The sequence below is a fragment of the Haliotis cracherodii genome, unplaced genomic scaffold (genome assembly GCF_022045235.1).
Source record: "Haliotis cracherodii isolate W230 unplaced genomic scaffold, xgHalCrac1.p SCAF_32, whole genome shotgun sequence".
Lineage (NCBI taxonomy): Eukaryota > Metazoa > Mollusca > Gastropoda > Lepetellida > Haliotidae > Haliotis > Haliotis cracherodii.
In genome coordinates, this window is record NW_027266289.1 from 1,744,798 (window position 1) to 1,765,883 (window position 21,086).

The 21,086-nt window shown below is 45.3% G+C and overlaps 1 protein-coding gene across 1 annotated transcript in view; it reads right to left on the minus strand.

The window, feature by feature from the left end:
• The window catches only part of LOC139477209 (uncharacterized), a 30,207-nt gene extending 18,964 nt beyond the window's left edge, over nucleotides 1–11,243 (minus strand). The window contains exon 1 of the mRNA XM_071259769.1: nucleotides 10,919–11,243. Coding sequence (XP_071115870.1) covers nucleotides 10,919–11,243 — 325 coding nt within the window. The remainder of the gene's footprint in view (nucleotides 1–10,918) is intronic.
• Nucleotides 11,244–21,086: the final 9,843 nt, after the last annotated feature.

Consider the following 21,086-nt stretch of genomic DNA (forward strand, 5'->3'; position numbering starts at 1 on the left):
ATGCCACGCCTGTCCGAAAATGAGTGTCCGCGAGCCATTGGTATGCTTGAAACAGGATCGAGTAAACGTGATGTTGCTAGACAAATTAACGTCCACAGAAACACCATTTGGTGTTTATGGCAACGTTGGCAACAGACGAATGCAGTCAGAGACCATCCTCGGAGTGGCAGACCACCAGTAACCAATAATCGACAAGACAACTGGATTCGAACAACACACCTAAGAAATCGATTCAAGCCAAGCAACAGTGACTGCAAGAAGCATCTCTGGCCTTCGACGAATATCTTCATAAACCGCACGTCGCCGCCTCAGATATGCAGGGATTATCGCCAGAAGACCCGCCAGACGTCCTATTTTGATAGGAAACCACCGGCGAGCACGTCTACAGTGGTGCAGACAGCGTCTACGCTGGACGGCCATGCAGTAGGGACAAGTTCTATTCACTGACGAGTCTTGTTTTCACCTCAGCCACAGCGATGGACGGATTCGAGTGTACAGACGTCGAGGTGAACGTTACGTCAATAATTGTGTCATGGAAGAAGATCGGTTCGGGGGCGGCAGCGTTGTGGTATGAGGTGGGATTACAGCAAGACAGAGGACCGGTTTGATAGCGGTAGAGGGAAATCTCACAGACAGCGCTACCGCGACGAGATCATCGGCCCTGTTGTTCTACCGTTTTTGCGTCGTCATGGCCAAGGCATTACCTTTCAACATGACAACGCACGGCCTCATATTGCTCGACTTGTTCAGGATGCTCTTCAACAAAACAACGTGAATGTCATACTCTGGCCGGCTCGCTCCCTTGATCTCTCACCAATCGAGCACATGTGGGATGAGATGGATCGGCGCCTTCGACGTCGACCACGTGTTCCACAGACACTCCAGGAACATCGAAACATGCTCCAGCAGATATGGACAGATATCCCACATGACTTCGTGCGATGCCTGTCCATTCCATTAGACGAAGATGTGTTGCTTGCTTCGCAACAAGAGGTGCACACACACACGCTCTTGATTTGTAAATTGACATTTTGGCATTTTCATGGTTTTTTTTTTATGAAATCACGCATTTTCTGAAGTCAGTATGGCAAATTAAACCATTTGAACACCCACAGGAGTCTTTTATCTGTTGCAAACCGAAATTGTTTCAGATTTGGTAAAAATAATTACTTTGCATTAAATCTTATTAAATGTCACAGGAACTTTTGTTGTTCTTTATAGTTTATATAACGGTCCATGGATACGTGAAATAAGTGTATAGGATGAGTGAGTGAGTGAGTTGTGTTTAACACCGCTTTTAACAGTTTTCCAGTTATATCACGGCATGTCAGCTTAATGTGGGAGGAAAACCCCAAGTAGTGAAGGTCTCAGACGTATACCACTTCTGCGAAACCCACGAGCACGGGTATGGTGCTGACAAACCTAGAAACATAATCGGGGCGAACCGGGATTCGATCCGACAATCATATGTTTCTGGCGTACGCAAGGGACGCAACTCTGCACAGCGAATCGCGGCGCCTTAGACGACTGGATCGATTTAGTTTATAAGCAGTCCCAACCAGCATCAACGGTAAATACATCTCACCGCCTTGGGAGAATATTTAGAGTTACCATGGAAACCAAGAAAGAACAGGATATTATGTTATTGAAGAAGTAGTAAATTGTTTTATTTGTAACGTGTGTATGATGGCACACATCACAACGAGACGACCTTGGCAGTGACTTTCACAGTGACCTTTGAGATTCAAATCAGCCGAAGGAATCAGTTTCCATTCCGAAAGTAATAACGGCCAAAACAGAAATTCTGAATATGTCCCGAGCGTTTGCACCGATGCCTTGTGTCGTGAGACTATCGATCACTGAGGCAAGCAGAATACACCACATCCTACTCACCTTAACTCAACCCCCACACACCCATCCCCTCCTCGGAGTGGAGTGGAGTGGAGTGGAGTGAGTGGGTTTAGCCATCAGACATTGCTGAGTGGAGTGGAGCGGAGTGGAGTGAGTGGGTTTAGCCATCAGACATTGCTGAGTGGTGTGGAGTGGAGTGGAGTGGAGTGGGTTTAGCCATCAGACATTGCTAAATGGAGTGGAATGGAGTGGAGTGGGTTTAGCCATCAGACATTGCTGAGTGGAGTGGAGCGGAGTGGAGTGAGTGGGTTTAGCCATCAGACATTGCTGAGTGGTGTGGAGTGGAGTGGAGTGGAGTGGGTTTAGCCATCAGACATTGCTAAATGGAGTGGAGTGGAGTGGAGTGGGTTTAGCCATCAGACATTGCTGAGTGGAGTGGAGTGAGTGGGTTTAGCCATCAGACATTGCTGAGTGGAGTGGAGTGGAGTGGAGTGGAGTGGAGTGGAGTGGAGTGGAGTGGAGTGGAGTGGAGTGGAGTGGAGTGGAGTGGAGTGGAGTGGAGAGTGGGTTTAGCCATCAGAAATTGCTGAGTGGAGTGGAGTGGAGTGGAGTGGAGTGGAGTGAGTGGGTTTAGCCATCAGAAATTGCTGAGTGGAGTGGAGTGGAGTGGAGCGGAGTGGAGCGGAGTGGAGTGGAGCGGAGTGGAGTGGAGTGGAGTGGAGTGAGTGGGTTTAGCCATCAGACATTGCTGAGTGGAGTGGGTTTAGCCATCTGACATTGCTGAGTGGAGTGGAGCGGAGTGGAGCGGAGTGGAGTGGAGTGGAGTGGAGTGGAGTGGAGTGGAGTGGAGTGGAGTGAGTGGGTTTAGCCATCAGACATTGCTGAGTGGAGCGGAGTGGAGTGGAGTGAGTGGGTTTAGCCATCAGACATTGCTGAGTGGAGTGGAGCGGAGTGGAGAGAGTGGGTTTAGCCATCAGACATTGCTGAGTGGTGTGGAGTGGAGTGGAGTGGAGTGGGTTTAGCCATCAGACATTGCTAAATGGAGTGGAATGGAGTGGAGTGGGTTTAGCCATCAGACATTGCTGAGTGGAGTGGAGCGGAGTGGAGTGAGTGGGTTTAGCCATCAGACATTGCTAAATGGAGTGGAGTGGAGTGGAGTTGGTTTAGCCATCAGACATTGCTGAGTGGAGTGGAGTGAGTGGGTTTAGCCATCAGACATTGCTGAGTGGAGTGGAGTGGAGTGGAGTGGAGTGGAGTGGAGTGGGTTTAGCCATCAGACATTGCTGAGTGGAGTGGAGTGGAGTGGAGTGGAGTGGAGTGGAGTGGAGCGGAGCGGAGCGGAGTGGAGTGGAGTGGAGTGGAGTGGAGTGGAGTGGAGTGGAGTGGAGTGGAGTGGAGTGAGTGGGTTTAGCCATCAGACATTGCTGAGTGGAGTGGAGTGGGTTTAGCCATCAGACATTGCTGAGTGGAGTGGGTTTAGCCATCTGACATTGCTGAGTGGAGTGGAGCGGAGTGGAGTGGAGTGGAGTGGAGTGGAGTGGAGTGGAGTGGAGTGGAGTGGAGTGGAGTGGAGTGGAGTGGAGTGGAGTGGAGTGGAGTGGAGTGGAGTGGAGTGATTGGGTTTAGCCATCAGACATTGCTGAGTGGAGCGGAGTGGAGTGGAGTGAGTGGGTTTAGCCATCAGACATTGCTGAGTGGATTGGAGTGGAGTGAGTGGGTTTAGCCATCAGACATTGCTGAGTGGAGTGGAGCGGAGGGGAGTAGAGTGGAGTGAGTGGGTTTAGCCATCAGACATTGCTGAGTGGAGCGGAGTGGAGTGGAGTGAGTGGGTTTAGCCATCAGACATTGCTGAGTGGATTGGAGTGGAGTGAGTGGGTTTAGCCATCAGACATTGCTGAGTGGAGTGGAGTGGAGGGGAGTAGAGTGGAGTGAGTGGGTTTAACCATCATACATTGCTGAGTGGAGTGGAGGGGAGCGGAGTAGAGTGGAGTGAGTGGGTTTAGCCATCAGACATTGCTGAGTGGAGCGGAGTGGAGTGAGTGGGTTTAACATCATATATTGCTGAGTGGAGTGGAGTGGAGTGAGTGGAGTGAGTGGAGTGGGGTGGAGCGGAGCGGAGAGGGGCGGAGTGGAGTGGAGAGGAGTGAGTGGGTTTAGCCATCAGACATTGCTGAGTGGAGTGGAGTGAGTGGAGTGAGTGGGTTTAGCCATCAGACATTGCTGAGTGGAGTGGAGTGGAGTGAGTGGAGTGAGTGGGTTTAGCCATCAGACATTGCTGAGTGGAGTGGAGTGGAGTGAGTGGAGTGAGTGGAGTGAGTGGGTTTAGCCATCAGACATTGCTGAGTGGAGTGGAGTGGAGTGAGTGGAGTGGGGTGGAGCGGAGCGGAGAGGGGCGGAGTGGAGTGGAGAGGAGTGAGTGGGTTTAGCCATCAGACATTGCTGAGTGGAGCGGAGTGGAGTGGAGTGAGTGGGTTTAGCCATCAGACATTGCTGAGTGGATTGGAGTGGAGTGAGTGGGTTTAGCCATCAGACATTGCTGAGTGGAGTGGAGTGGAGGGGAGTAGAGTGGAGTGAGTGGGTTTAGCCATCATACATTGCTGAGTGGAGTGGAGGGGAGCGGAGTAGAGTGGAGTGAGTGGGTTTAGCCATCAGACATTGCTGAGTAGAGCGGAGTGGAGTGAGTGGGTTTAACATCATATATTGCTGAGTGGAGTGGAGTGGAGCGGAGTAGAGTGGAGTGAGTGGGTTTAGCCATCAGACATTGCTGATTGGAGTGGAGCGGAGTGGAGTGGAGTGAGTGGGTTTAGCCATCAGACATTGCTGAGTGGAGTGGAGTGGAGTGAGTGGAGTGAGTGGAGTGGGGTGGAGCGGAGCGGAGAGGGGCGGAGTGGAGTGGAGAGGAGTGAGTGGGTTTAGCCATCAGACATTGCTGAGTGGAGTGGAGTGAGTGGAGTGAGTGGGTTTAGCCATCAGACATTGCTGAGTGGAGTGGAGTGGAGTGAGTGGAGTGAGTGGAGTGAGTGGGTTTAGCCATCAGACATTGCTGAGTGGAGTGGAGTGGAGTGAGTGGAGTGGGGTGGAGCGGAGCGGAGAGGGGCGGAGTGGAGTGGAGAGGAGTGAGTGGGTTTAGCCATCAGACATTGCTGAGTGGAGTGGAGTGGAGTGAGTGGAGTGAGTGGGTTTAGCCATCAGACATTGCTGAGTGGAGTGGAGTGGAGTGAGTGGAGTGAGTGGAGTGAGTGGGTTTAGCCATCAGACATTGCTGAGTGGAGTGGAGTGGAGTGAGTGGAGTGAGTGGAGTGGAGTGAGTGGAGTGAGTGGAGTGAGTGGGTTTAGCCATCAGACATTGCTGAGTGGAGTTGAGTGGAGTGAGTGGAGTGGAGTGGAGTGAGTGGAGTGGAGTGGAGTGAGTGGAGTGGAGTGAGTGGAGTGAGTGGAGTGAGTGGAGTGAGTGGGTTTAGCCATCAGACATTGCTGAGTGGAGTTGAGTGGAGTGAGTGGAGTGGAGTGGAGTGGAGTGGAGTGGAGAGGGGCGGAGCGGAGCGGAGCGGAGCGGAGTCGATTGAGTGAGTGGGTTTAGCCATCAGACATTCCTGCAAACAGTTTGTGAAAAATGACTGTTCCGGGGTTCAATGAAGAATTGGATAAGAAAGGAATCTGCAACCACATGGCCCCAACCATGTTTGAAATGTTGTACATGTGAGCCGAAAAAAACTTGAAATGATGACCGCTTTCTGTCAGCTACATTCGGAGTAGATCGGGATCACTCGGATCCATTCGGTCTCTTCCGTCCCCTCGGATGCACGCGAACCGGGACACTGGTAATCCACGATTGGCCACGAGTGCTTCATCAGACAACACATCCAGTGTTCGGGCGCCTCCGCTGAGAACCGCATCGGCAGCGACCTTCCCATCGGAAGGCACCGACTATGTTTGTGCAGCGAGGAAAGGCTATTTCCGTGCAGGTGAGACGGGAACAGCCGCCATGTTTGCTCTGACCAGCTCTGCTAGCTGCAGGGAAATAGTCGCCAAACCCACTTTTTTTCTTTTAAAAATAACCACTGTTCGATACATGGGAAAACAAAACACATTGTGTAAAATCGTCACAGGGCTTCAGACTGGAAAGGCTTTAAATAACTCAGTAAATGTTAAGTTTTTTATTGATTTCTACGTGTGAAGACTGTTGGTAGAAAGGGCGCGAATCCTCGCCTCTCCAACATGGGCGCACCTGGCAAAAATCAGTGGATGCCATTTGAATTCAAGCTGTTGGTGTTTATCTACGAGGATATATTTTACATCAAATGAAAATGTAATCATCGCCTGGTGACTGAGATCCGACCTGATGACTGAGATCTGTCTAGTGTACACATTGTAGGTGATGTAATCACGACCTGATGACTGAGATCTGTCTAGTGTACACATTGTAGGTAATGTTATCATGGTCTGATGACTGAGATCCGTCTAGTGTACACATTGTAGGTGATGTAATCATGACCTGATGACGGAGATCCGTCTAGTGTACACATTGTAGGTGATGTAATCACGACCTGATGACTGAGATCTGTCTAGTGTACACATTGTAGGTAATGTAATCATGACCTGATGACTTAGATCTGTCTAGTGTACACATTGTAGGTAATGTAATCACGACCTGATGACTTAGATCTGTCTAGTGTACACATTGTAGGTAATGTAATCACGACCTGATGACTTAGATCTGTCTAGTGTACACATTGTAGGTGATGTAATCACGACCTGATGACTGAGATCTGTCTAGTGTACACATTGTAGGTGATGTAATCATGACCTGATGACTGAGATCTGTCTAGTGTACACATTGTAGGTAATGTAATCATGACCTGATGACTGAGATCTGTCTAGTGTACACATTGTAGGTAATGTAATCATGACCTGATGACTGAGATCCGACCTGATGACTGAGATCTGTCTAGTGTACACATTGTAGGTAATGTAATCACGGCCTGATGACTGAGATCTGTCTAGTGTACACATTGTAGGTAATGTAATCACGACCTGATGACTGAGATCTGTCTAGTGTTCACATTGTAGGTAATGTAATCATGACCTGATGACTGAGATCTGTCTAGTGTACACATTGTAGGTAATGTAATCATGACCTGATGACTGAGATCTGTCTAGTGTACACATTGTAGGTAATGTTATCATGGTCTGATGACTGAGATCCGTCTAGTGTACACATTGTAGGTGATGTAATCATGGCCTGATGACTGAGATCCGTCTAGTGTACACATTGTAGGTGATGTAATCATGGTCTGATGACTGAGGTCTGTCTAGTGTACACATTGTAGGTGATGTAATCATCACCTGATGACTGAGATCTGTCTAGTGTACACATTGTAGGTAATGTAATCATGGCCTGATGACTGAGATCTGTCTAGTGTACACATTGTAGGTAATGTAATCACGACCTGATGACTGAGATCCGTCTAGTGTACACATTGTAGGTAATGTTATTATGGTCTGATGACTGAGATCCGTCTTGTGTACACATTGTAGGTGATGTAATCATGGTCTGATGACTGAGATCTGTCTAGTGTACACATTGTAGGTAATGTTATCATGGTCTGATGACTGAGATCCGTCTAGTGTACACATTGTAGGTGATGTAATCATGGTCTGATGACTGAGATCTGTCTAGTGTACACATTGTAGGTAATGTTATCATGGTCTGATGACTGAGATCTGTCTAGTGTACACACTGTAGGTAATGTTATCATGGTCTGATGACTTAGATCTGTCTAGTGTACACATTGTAGGTAATGTTATCATGGTCTGATGACTGAGATCCGTCTAGTGTACACATTGTAGGTAATGTAATCATGACCTGATGACTGAGATCTGTCTAGTGTACACATTGTAGGTAATGTAATCATGGTCTGATGACTGAGATCCGTCTAGTGTACACATTGTAGGTAGTGTGATCAAGGAATGGCGGCCGGCTCACATCGATCTGACCGCTGGGTGACTGACGGGTGGACAATGAGGTGGCCGATGGGTGACTGACCGGAGGACAATGAGACGGCCGCTTGGATCAGTGACAGCAGCACTTAATGGCCGAGCTTGGCGTTGTGCGGAGCCTGAGATTGGTATTATTAGATTATTACATAACCTGAGTAAATGATACGTGGGGTTTCGGTCGAGGGCGATTGATTTATTGGATTCATGTGAGAACAGGAACATAGATTATGTCCTTTACAAGAGGATGTGGAAGAACGCACCAGTGGATGTCATTAAATACATGATGATATCTCTTGTGTTGACTGATTATTGACTGACACCGAGGACGCCGTTCACTGTTCTGTGTACATACATGTCGCCGAATGGACAGATACTGATGTTTCCTGAAGTCTGTTTCTGTCGCCCGCTGCAGTGAAATAGATGGAACACTGCCTGAAGCGGCACACTCACTCGCCGTACTTTGAACATAGCGATATCATATCTTATGTCGAACATTGAGATACACTGGATAGAATGCCAACTCCGACACGTCGCATATGTCGAACATTTTGTTAGAATGCCAACTCCGACACTTCGCATATGTCGAACATTTTGTTAGAATGCCAACTGCGACACATCGCATATGTCGAACATTTTGTTAGAATGCCAACTCCGACACGTCGCATATGTCGAACATTTTGTTAGAATGCCAACTCCGACACATCGCATATGTCGAACATTGAGTTAGAATGCCAACTTCGGTACATCGCAAATGTCGAACATTTTGTTAGAATACCAACTCCGACACATCGCATATGTCGAAAATTGAGTTAGAATGCCATTTCCGACACGTCACATATGTCGAACATTGAGATAGAATCAGAAGTATATTATCCCTTATGCCGACGATTAAGATCACACTTACATCCCCTGTCGCACACTAAGACAACGACAACCCCACGACCTACTCCTCTTGTCGAACAAGTCGACAGATTCAATCTGAAGCTCGCGTGCGGACCAGCATCATAATCGATTGTGTTTCCGACAAGGTCTGACCTCTGAGTGCAGGTAGTTACAGCATCACGAGCTACACCGCCGATATCCCCATCGATATAATAAACCAGCACACGATGGTGATATTAGTCATTACCACTGGACACAGGGACTGTAACGGCTTGTTTATCAGTAACAGGAGTGAGTGAGTGAGTTTGGTTTTACGCCGCTTTTAGCAATATTCCAGCAATATCACGGCAGGGGACACCAGAAATGGGCTTCACACATTGTACCCATGTCGGGATTCCAACCCGGGTCTTCGGCGTGACGAGCGAACGCTTTTAACCACTTGGTTACCCGACCGCCCCTCAGTAACAGGAACGACGGTGACGACAGTGTATAGTACATTGTTAACAACAGCGACGGTGACGAGAGTGTGCAGTACACTGTTAACAACAGCGACGGTGACGACATCGTACTGTAGATTGATAACAGAGGGTTGATGTGACGTCCTCCCCAGTCTGCTGTGCTGGTAGATCTGTACAATTATAATGGCCACAACCTCCGACACAAAAACTGGCGAGCGGGTATGTGAACTGATGTTCATTAGTCCTAGTTGCGCCTGTAGAAGTAAAGGAGATATGACAGTCCTAGTTACGTCTGTAGAAGTAAAGAAGGCATGCCAGTCCTAGTTACGTCAGTAGAAGTAAAGAAGGCATGACAGTCCTAGTTACGTCTGTAGAAGTAAAGAAGAGATGACAGTCCTAGTTACGTCTGTAGAAGTAAAGAAGGCATGACAGTCCTAGTTACGTCTGTAGAAGTAAAGAAGAGATGGCAGTCCTTGTTACGTCTGTAGAAGTAAAGAAGGCATGCCAGTCCTAGTTACGTCTGTAGAAGTAAAGAAGAGATGACAGTCCTAGTTACGTCTGTAGAAGTAAAGAAGAGATGACAGTCCTAGTTACGTCTGTAGAAGTAAAGAAGGCATGACAGTCCTAGTTACGTCTGTAGAAGTAAAGAAGAGATGACAGTCCTAGTTACGTCTGTAGAAGTAAAGAAGAGATGACAGTCCTAGTTACGTCTGTAGAAGTAAAGAAGGCATGACAGTCCTAGTTACGTCTGTAGAAGTAAAGAAGAGATGACAGTCCTTGTTACGTCTGTAGAAGTAAAGAAGGCATGCCAGTCCTAGTTACGTCTGTAGAAGTAAAGAAGAGATGACAGTCCTAGTTACGTCTGTAGAAGTAAAGAAGGCATGCCAGTCCTAGTTACGTCTGTAGAAGTAAAGAAGGCATGACAGTCCTAGTTACGTCTGTAGAAGTAAAGAAGGCATGACAGTCCTAGTTACGTCTGTAGAAGTAAAGAAGGCATGACAGTCCTAGTTACGTCAGTTGAAGTAAAGAAGGGATGTGTGTGTATGTGTATGTAAAATGTGTGTGTTTGTGTAATGTGTGTGTATTTGTACGTGTGTGTGCAAAATGTGCAATGTGTGTGTATTTGTACATGTGTGTTTAATGGGTGTGTGTGTGCGTGCGTGCGTGCGTGCGTGTGTGTGTGTGTGTGTGTGTGTGTGTGTGTGTATTTGTACGTGTGCGTGTGGAAAGCAGGACAGCCAGTAAGTAATCAAGCCAGCAGACCAGTGACTAAAGTCATGATCATCGCTACACAACAGAACTCCAGCACACGCAAACGGCCAAGCACGTAAAGACATGCACGGGACACAAGGACCTATCATATATTTATATATATATGTGTGTGTGTGTGTGTGTGTGTGTGTGTGTGTGTGTGTGTGTGTGTGTGTGTGTGTCTCACAGTTCCTTGACCATGTTATTTTCCTTACAGAAATAGTATACCCCTTCATGTATATAGTGTAGATTTTCCAAAGGTTCGGGTTATGAAACTCTCATCTCACTGGGGCTCCTTTTCAAATCATATGGAGTTGTTTGTTTCTGTTTAACAGAGACAGAGCGTTAGAGTACAATGTGTGAAGCCCATTTCTGGTGACCCCCTCCCCCGTTGATATTGCTGGAATATTGCTAAAAGCGGCGTAAAATACAAGTCACTCACTCACTCAGAGACAAAGCGTTAGTGTGTACTTTACCCATGTGGCTGCACCAGGCTCCCATAGCATAGAGTTTTCCCTCTTCACAAAACAACGCCAAATCCTTACTGGAGCCAAGCTTGGCGTGAACTCTACGACACCTCACGGTTTTCATCTCTGAATACGGCCCCATGAGCCTCCACTGTGGGGAGCTTCCATCTCGGGCTGCGCGTGAACTGGAGTCTACTGGTAGTGTCTGTTTCTCCGAGGAATCGCTCCGACGGGAACTATTAGTAGACGCGTCACTGTTAACTCCATTGTTAGACTTCACTGTCGTCTGCTGGCCACGTATCGTCTGCTCCCACCTGGGTGTCGTCTGCTCCATGGTCGCGTGCCGGTCAGGTGTGCAGGTCTGAATACGTCGGCTGACTGGAGGACACTGATCCACTCCCAGCTGTGTATTTTACCCGGAAATGGATGTTCGACGTTACTTGGTGCGGTTTCTAGGAAACGGGTTGGTCTCGCGCTTGTTACCAAGGGGACAGTGGTTTATATTGATCGCGCGAGTTGCCGCCGTGCTGGTGCCGGAGGAAGCAGGTAATCAGCGTAATTAGGACAATGAAGTAATCGATTGGTGGTAATCTAGATCAATTAGCCAGGAACCACGATAAACTGTTTAAATATCCCATCCCAATGACGGGGAATAGGAAGAGCTGGCGGCACGGGCCTCACTCGCGTCCGTATGTTCCGTAGCTCACCTTGAGCATATCTGGTTCCAACCCAAACTTTGTTTTATGGTATCACTTGGTCATGAGCAGCTGCATTCCTAGCCATGTACTGCTTCCAGTTCACGAGCTGGCATTTCCTGGATGTGGTCATAGGATTACAGGGGCGATCGGGTAGCCTCGTGGTTAAAGCGTTCGCTCGTCACGCCGAAGACCCGGGTTCGATTCCCAACGTGGGTACTGTGTGTGAAGCCCATTTCTGGTGTCCCCCGCCGTGATATTGCTGGAATATTGTTAAAAGCGGCGTACAACCACACTCACTCACTCACTCACTCAAAACCCAAACTACCCACCCACTCGCTCGCTCGCTCGCCCGCCCGCCCGCCCGGACACCCACCCACCCACTCACTCACTCACTCACTCGCTGACCCACCCACCCACCCACCCACCCACTCACTCACTCACTCACTCACAGTACGGCTTATCTGTCCAAATGTGTCTCAAGTTTATAAAACCGGAATTAATGTTCTGTGAAAATTCTGATTTATTTGAATTTGAAGACGAATATCATTTCAGGCTAGTTTTCCCATGTTAATCTTATAAGAGGTTTTACTCTTTATCTTAAGAGAAATTTGTCAGTTTCCCGTTAAGCAGAAGTGTTAATCTGTATTAAAGATATAGTTTTATTTATAGATATACACTTTTGCATTTCGAAATTACGTAAATATATATACTCTTCAAAATAAGAAACGCAAAGGCAGATTTGTGTGAGGTAGGAAATACAGTTATACGAGGAAAAATACAAGGTACTGAGCTGGAGAGAACACTTGGTGATTGTGGTCATCTCAGTTATCGGTACATAGGAAAAGTCCAAGGTGAAGGTCAGCTACTATCAATAACGCGTATGTTCCCCGTTGGAATCGATAGCGGCCTGACATCTCCTGCCCATGGAAGAGACGAGTATGCGAATCACATCCTGGGGAATGGTAGCCCACTCGGCCTGCAACGCAAAAGCCAACTGCTGCAATGTCTGGGGTTGTGGTTTGCGTCGGCGTAGCCGTCTATCTAACTCATCCCACAAGTGCTCTATCGGGTTCAAATCCGGGGATCTGGAGAGCCAGGGGAGAACATAAACGTTGTTGTTGTGCTCTTGTGATCTGTGCTGTATACGGTCGAGCCTTGTCCTGCTGGAATACACCGTTGGTTGCAATTGGGAGGACGTGTGGTAGGAGAATTTCGTTGATGTATCGTTGAGCCGTAAGATTGCCCTGCCTATAGACTAAACCTGTCCTGCCATGATGAGAGATAGCCGCCCACATCATAACGCTACCCCCACCAAACCTGTCCTGTTCCTGTATGCAGTTTCCGGCGTACAGTTCTCCCGACGTCTGTAGACCCGTGCTGTTCCATCCCCTCGACGGAGGAGAAATCTTGAATCGTCGCTGAACCAGACATCTCTCCATCACAGTTGAGGCCATACCCTGTGTTGCCGACACCAATGCAGTCGTTGATGACGATGTTGTCGACTCAATATGACACGTCGAACAGGACGTCTTGCTCGTAGACCTGCTGCTCATGAACGGATTCATTCGGTCTGGTGGGAGATTCTGCGCGGTCCGGGTATTTAGGATGCGGTTGAGGTTGCTGTGGTCGTCCTTTCACGTAGGTGGCGCAGTAGGATGTAGCAATCTTGGTTACTCTTGGTCGACCCGACCTTGGCCGATCACGTGTTGACCCATGCTGTTGAAACCGATCCCATTGCCTTGTGATGGTGCTGGGCGCTACATTGAAAACCCTGGCTACAGCTGATCGGGATTCCCCTGCCTGCAAGTGGCCTTTGACGTTGTTTCTTTGCACTTCTGTTAATCTTGGCATGTTGTTGAACTGTCACTGTTCAATTGACGCAATCAGAGATTCTGCACTTAAATACCGTTCATAGTGCTGCTGCACGTTCAGTGCGTGCAGCTCCATGGCCCTTTTGTGAATGCACTGGGTGCATTTTTTCGAATCGTACGTATTTCCCGACTAATTGTTTGCTTGTCCTTGTTGTGATCATTTTGATCCGGGAAATTTGTCACTGACACTATAAAACATTCGACCTCCTCATTTTGCACCTCTTAGTCCGCTAATTGTGCTTTTATGGCCAAAAAATCTTTATTGCGTTTTTTGTTTAAGAGTATATAAACTAGTGTCCAAAAGAAACTGGCATCACTTATTTTCAAAATTGTTTTTTACTAAGTGAATTGTCTAGTATGAAAACATGCCAATTCGTACTGCACATCCCAAACACAGCATAGCCGATAAAAAATACCGGGAACACGTGATACTTCCGGGAAAAAACGTAAATTTCGTGAAAGTGACATTTCCCTCTCTAGCATGTTCTGCACGTGCATAAAAACTGTATAAAACGGCTGATCAGACACGTTGATATCACAGCAACAAAAAGAACACAAGATATGCCACGTTTGACAGCCATCGAGAGAGAGAGAGCCGTTGGAATGGTCCAACAAGGAGCGTCTCGCGTCGACGTCGCCAGAAGGTTGGACTGCGCACGCATCACTATCACCAGGTTGATGCAGCGGTTACGTCAGACAGGTCAGACGTCAGACAGGCCCAGGAGTGGAAGACCACGAGTAACCACGCCCCGTGAAGATCGTTACATCCGGGTATTACACCTGAGGAACCGCACCTTAACAGCGACGTCCACGGCGGCTACAGCACTGGGGCACAGGATCAGTCGACAGACCGTCTTCAGGAGACTACGGCAGTATGGTATCCGGCCACGTCATCCCTACCGCGGACCGCTCCTGACGCCTCGACACCGGAACAACAGACTGATCTGGGCCAGGCGAGTTCGACGTTGGCAACGGCGGGACTGGGCACGTGTTATGTTCTGTGATGAGAGCAGATTCCTCATCTTCAGAAACGATGGACGGCAGCTTGTATACCGACGATTTGGTGAACGCTTGGCGCTTAACTGTATCCAACAGGTCCGGCCGTTTGGAGGTGGAGGGTAAATGGTTTGGGGTGGCATATGTGGTGACGTCAAAACGATGCTTGTCGTAATTCGTGGAAACCTGAATGCACAGCGTTATCTTGATGACATCCTACGGCCTGTTGTGGTGCCCTTTATTCAGCAACAGCCTTGTGGACTCCTTTTCCAACATGACAATGCAAGGCCACAAATCAAGATTGACACGGAACTTCCTTGCCAACGCCAACGTACAGGTTTTGCCATGGCCCGCATGTTCACCGGACATGAATCCCATGGAGCACTTATGGGACCACCTCGATCGGCAAATCCGACGTCGCCGTGTGCCTCCAGTCAACGTCCAGGACTTGGAACGATGTCTCCTCGAGGAATGGCAACGCATCACTCCCAACGTCATCAGACGTTTGACGTCATCAGTCCGTAGGCGTGTTCTGGCATGTATTGATGCTCACGGTGGACATACCCGCTACTGACTTGACTTTGAGACGTGTGGTGTGACATTTCCCGTTGTTTCTGTGATCAGTGCTCTAACGAAATGTTCATTTTTCGACCCCACCCATCTTTAAAGGCTTGTCATATTGGTTGTACAGATTTTATTGAAATGAAATTTTTGTACAGATGTTGTGAAAGGATTTCTCAAAAGCATAACACCAATCCTAAACTTCTGCATTGTTTAGATTTTCTTTTATGTCGTTGCAAACAGGTGGTATCGTTTCTTCTGGACACTAGTTTATAATAATCAAGATAAATCGTATACGTTGTATTAGGTAGGCGTGACGTCAGATGATATGTCAGTACAGGTGTGAAAGTATCGATAATAATGATGACATAATCTCGCTTTGCCTAAAATGACTGCGGATAATATCACATGTATGTTGAGTTTTCCATTGTTCCGTCATCCAGTGAGTTTCACAACACTTCCTCCATTGTTTCGAAGCGGCCTATAGCACCAACGCATTTATCGCAAATTATTAAAGATGTCGAAATCTATCGCTTATGACATCACAATCTGTTTCATCAGACGTCGTTAAAAAAACAGATTGGCTGAGTTGATGTTTCCACTTGCAGCCGGGAGAAAAATATGTTTTCTACTTTTCTACGAGAAAAGATTATTACAAATAAAGAATAACCTGTTCGCAGCTCGGAATTAATTGTTTTTTATAAATTTGTTTTTGGTTACCCCGAAAATACGGAGAAAATAGAAAAAAAATAAAAAATTTAGAAAATATTGTATTACTGCCCACCCGAAACACGTTTGTGTTAGAATAAAAAAACACATTTCTAGAATCTTGACTCAAAATTCGCTACTTTGCAGAAGGAATCGTATCTGCCAGGATGAACGTGACACGTGTTGAGAGAAAGGGGTTGTAACACAAAACACAATTTCCCTACCGAAATAATACTTTTGGGGAAATACCCTGAACCAACACAACCAAGGCCTTGCGGACAAATCCCTGGCTACGACACACGGATCCACTCAGGACAGACAATGCGATGCAGCTGGTAGGTCACTCTCGACGCGCATCACTGAAAAGGTTTCGATTCAGAGGCAGGTGGAGGCACAAGTGCTAATTAATAAACCTGTAAATTGTATTCGTCGCCGTTGTCACGTGATAATTGATGATGTCGCTGCCCCGCGATGACGACATACAAGCTATTAGCTTTGAACGTGTATCGACCAGCGCGTAATACTTCAATAATTACAATGACAAATAAAACCTTGAGCAATACAAAATGTCACGACACCGACCTTTTTGGTATCGGGTTGCTATAGTTACGTTGAAGCTTCTAAGTGCACGTGTATCTTGTTCATGGGCATGCTGTCGACGATGTTTATTAAGATTCTAATGATGGCAGTCGATACACGTTCAGTTTGACAGTGATTTCTAGTCCCTGTATAGACATACTGCAGGTGTAGACATACTGCAGGTATAGACGTGTTGCAGGTGTAGACACATACTGCAGGTGGAGACATACCACAGGTGTAATACTGCAGGTGGAGACATACCACAGGTGTAATACTGCAGGTGGAGACATACCACAGGTGTAATACTGCAGGTGGAGACATACCACAGGTGTAATACTGCAGGTGGAGACATACCACAGGTGTAATACTGCAGGTGGAGACATACCACAGGTGTAATACTGCAGGTGGAGACATACCACAGGTGTAATACTGCAGGTGGAGACATACCACAGGTGTAATACTGCAGGTGGAGACATACTGCAGGTGTAATACTGCAGGTGGAGACCTACCACAGGTGTAATACTGCAGGTGGAGACATACTGCAGGTGTAATACTGCAGGTGGAGACATACCACAGGTGTAATACTGCAGGTGGAGACATACCACAGGTGTAATACTGCAGGTGGAGACATACCACAGGTGTAATACTGCAGGTGGAGACATACCACAGGTGAAATACTGCAGGTGGAGACATACCACAGGTGTAATACTGCAGGTGGAGACATACCACAGGTGTAATACTGCAGGTGGAGACATACCACAGGTGTAATACTGCAGGTGGAGACATACGGCATTTGTAGACATACTGCAGGTGTAGACATGCTGCAGGTGTAGACATACTGCAGGTGGAGACAAGCCGCAGGTGTAGTCATACTGAAGGTGTAGACATACTGCAGGTGTAGATATACTGCAGGTGTAGACATACTGCGGGTGTAGACATACTGCGGGTGTAGACATACTGCATGTGTGGACATGCTGCAGGTGTGTTTATGTTTAAGTGTTATTAGTATATGTGTTCTATGTTAAACTGTTCTGTGTTTATATGTTCTATGTTAAATGTTTTCTATTTATGTGTTCTATGTTAAGGTGTTCTCTGTTTATGTGTTCTATGTTAAAGTGTTCTCTGTTTATGTGTTCTATGTTAAAGTGTTCTCTGTTTATGTGTTCTATGTTAAAGTGTTCTCTGTTTATGTGTTCTATGTTAAAGTGTTCTCTGTTTATGTGTTCTATGTTAAAGTGTTCTCTGTTTATGTGTTCTATGTTAAAATGTTCTCTGTTTATGTGTTCTATGTTAAAGTGTTCTCTGTTTATGTGTTCTATGTTAAAGTGTTCTCTGTTTATGTGTTCTATGTTAAAATGTTCTCTGTTTATGTGTTCTATATTAAAATGTTCTCTGTTTATGTGTTCTATGTTAAAATGTTCTCTGTTTATGTGTTCTATGTTAAAGTGTTCTCTGTTTATGTGTTCTATGTTAAAGTGTTCTCTGTTTATGTGTTCTGTGTTAAAGTGTTCTCTGTTTATGTGTTCTATGTTAAAGTGTTCTCTGTTTATGTGTTCTATGTTAAAGTGTTCTCTGTTTATGTGTTCTATGTTAAAATGTTCTCTGTTTATGTGTTCTATGTTAAAATGTTCTCTGTTTATGTGTTCTATGTTAAAGTGTTCTCTGTTTATGTGTTCTATGTTAAAGTGTTCTCTGTTTATGTGTTCTGTGTTAAAGTGTTCTCTGTTTATGTGTTCTATGTTAAAGTGTTCTCTGTTTATGTGTTCTATGTTAAAATGTTCTCTGTTTATGTGTTCTATGTTAAAATGTTCTCTGTTTATGTTCTATGTTAAAGTGTTCTCTGTTTATGTGTTCTATGTTAAAATGTTCTCTGTTTATGTGTTCTATGTTAAAGTGTTCTCTGTTTATGTGTTCTATGTTAAAATGTTCTCTGTTTATGTTCTATGTTAAAGTGTTCTCTGTTTATGTGTTCTATGTTAAAGTGTTCTCTGTTTATGTGTTCTATGTTAAAATGTTCTCTGTTTATGTGTTCTATGTTAAAGTGTTCTCTGTTTATGTGTTCTGTGTTAAAGTGTTCTCTGTTTATGTGTTCTATGGTAAAGTGTTCTCTGTTTATATGTTCTATGTTAAAATGTTCTCTGTTTATGTGTTCTATGTTAAAATGTTCTCTGTTTATGTTCTATGTTAAAGTGTTCTCTGTTTATGTGTTCTATGTTAAAGTGTTCTCTGTTTATGTGTTCTATGTTAAAGTGTTCTCTGTTTATGTGTTCTATGTTAAAGTGTTCTCTGTTTATGTGTTCTATGTTAAAATGTTCTCTGTTTATGTGTTCTATGTTAAAATGTTCTCTGTTTATGTGTTCTATGTTAAAGGGTTCTGTGTTTATGTTCTATGTTAAAATGTTCTATGTTAAAATGTTCTGCGTTTATGTGTTCTGTGTTAAAGTGTTCTCTGTTGATATGTTTATGTGTTTTCTTTGTATGTGTTCTGTGTTTATGTGTTCAATGTTAAAATGTTCTCTGTTTATGTGTTCTGTGTTAAAGTGTTCTCTGTTTATGTGTTCTATGTTAAAATCTTCTCTGTTTATGTTCTATGTTAAAATGTTCTCTGTTTATGTGTTCTATGTTAAAATGTTCTCTGTTTATGTGTTCTGTGTTAAAATGTTCTCTGTTTATGTTCTATGTTAAAATGTTCTATGTTTATGTGTTCTATGTTAAAATGTTCTCTGTTTATGTGTTCTATGTTAAAATGTTCTGCGTTTATGTTCTATGTTAAAATGTTCTCTGTTTATGTGTTCTATGTTAAAATGTTCTGCGTTTATGTGTTCTGTGTTAAAATGTTCTGTGTTGATATGTTTATGTGTTTTCTTTGTATGTGTTCTCTGTTTATGTCTTCAATGTTAAAGTGTTCTCTGTTTATGTGTTCTATGTTGATGTGTTCTGTGCGTATAAAAAGGTTCCAGTGATCAATTTCGATAAAATATTATTCAAATGAAAATGCTTTGATAAATATTGGTATGAATTACAAGAAGATGGATTCATATGCTTTGTGGTTGACTGAATAAATGTGAGTTGATTTCAAAGATGAACAGATATGTCACAGAATTTGTCACAGTTGAATGTCTTGAATGAGACGTGCTCTATTCTTGACACCAGGAAGTAGTGTTGGAAGCAGGCAGAAAAGTCAGTGGTTACTTCCGTGTAGGGCTAGTAGATGGGCACAGGTCCAGTCGTAGCAGGTCGCCCCGACTCGCCCTCAGCACGCTCTAACATAGATAGGGGCGGTCGGGTAGCCTAGTGGTTAAAGCGTTCGCTCGTCACGCCGAAGACCCGGGTTCGATTCCCGACATGGGTACAATGTGTGAAGCCCATTTCTGGTGTCCCCCGCCGTGACATTGCTGGAATATTGCTAAAAGCGGCGTAAAACCAAACTCACACACTCACTCTAACATAGATAGAACCAGTCTTCTTGAAACTGCCACCTCGAAGCGTCCCGAACAATGTACCTAGTCCCGGAAGTGAACAACTGTAGATTAGATTGTAAGCGAGCTCCTTACAACGGAGCTCTTTATATCGGGAGGGTAATGCTGAGACGGAGTTTGGACTGTAATCAAAGTTACCCGGGCGAGGTTACTTCAAAGTAGTAGTCGTCAAGGTCCTCCCATCACTCGATATTGTACGAGCGCCTCAATCAATTTGATGCCACTTACAATGAACACTTCTGCCAACAAGAGACCAACTGCCACATAGCATTATATGCAGCAGAATTTCTGCACTGGTACGCAGCAGACTTCATTCAAAACTAACATATCATTTTTAGTTTCACCAAAATTAGTAAATGCCCTGTTGTGTCACTGGATTTTCTGGTCCACCAATTTAATGTAGGGCCGCCGTCGCATGCAGGAGTACCGCTGTGCGACGTCAAGCAGCAAACAAATACTTTCTTTTTTATACAAATTGTGTAAATGGCAGAACATGCTTAACCCTTTCGCGAACACCAGGTCACTGATTTTCAGTGATCCATTCATATATTTGTTTTACCGCTATTTGACTTTTGCGCCGAAAATAGCTTTTTCCGACTGGTGATTCTTTGACGTTGACGTCATAGATATTGACGTTGACGTCATACATATTGCCGTTGACGTCATAGATATTGACTTTGACGTCATACATATTGACGTTCCCGTTATAATCCATCCTTAATTTCAATGGACGACGTCAGTTCAGGGTGAATCTGTTATTCAATAAAACATTTCAGCAATGAAACAGAATATCAAAGAACAGGCAGCACAGCAGTTCAACCTACTACTATGTTGTCATGCAACATTAGGTTTTATATACTTGTTCCAAGTACTTCAGTGAGTGAGTGAGTGAGTGAGTGAGTATGGTTTTACGCTGCTTTTAGAAATATTCCAGCAATATCACGGCGGGGGACACCAGAAATGGGCTTCACACATTGTACCCATGTCGGTATTCGAACCCGGGTCTTCGGCGTGACGAGCGAACGCTTTAACCACTAGGCTACCCCACCGCCCCTCCAAGTACTTAAGCAGAGTATTGAATGAGAGATCTCTGTACTCTGTGATCCCCATTGATGACGTACATATTTCACCCAAACTGGAAATATTAAGACTATGCTAGATTACATTTTTTTGTAAATGTTGATTTTACACCTTATGTTGTCGAATTATAAATGTACATAATTATATTGAGTAAATTAAAAGTGTCCAAGTTTTTCCAATATTTAGTGTTGTTCTTTTTTAACAG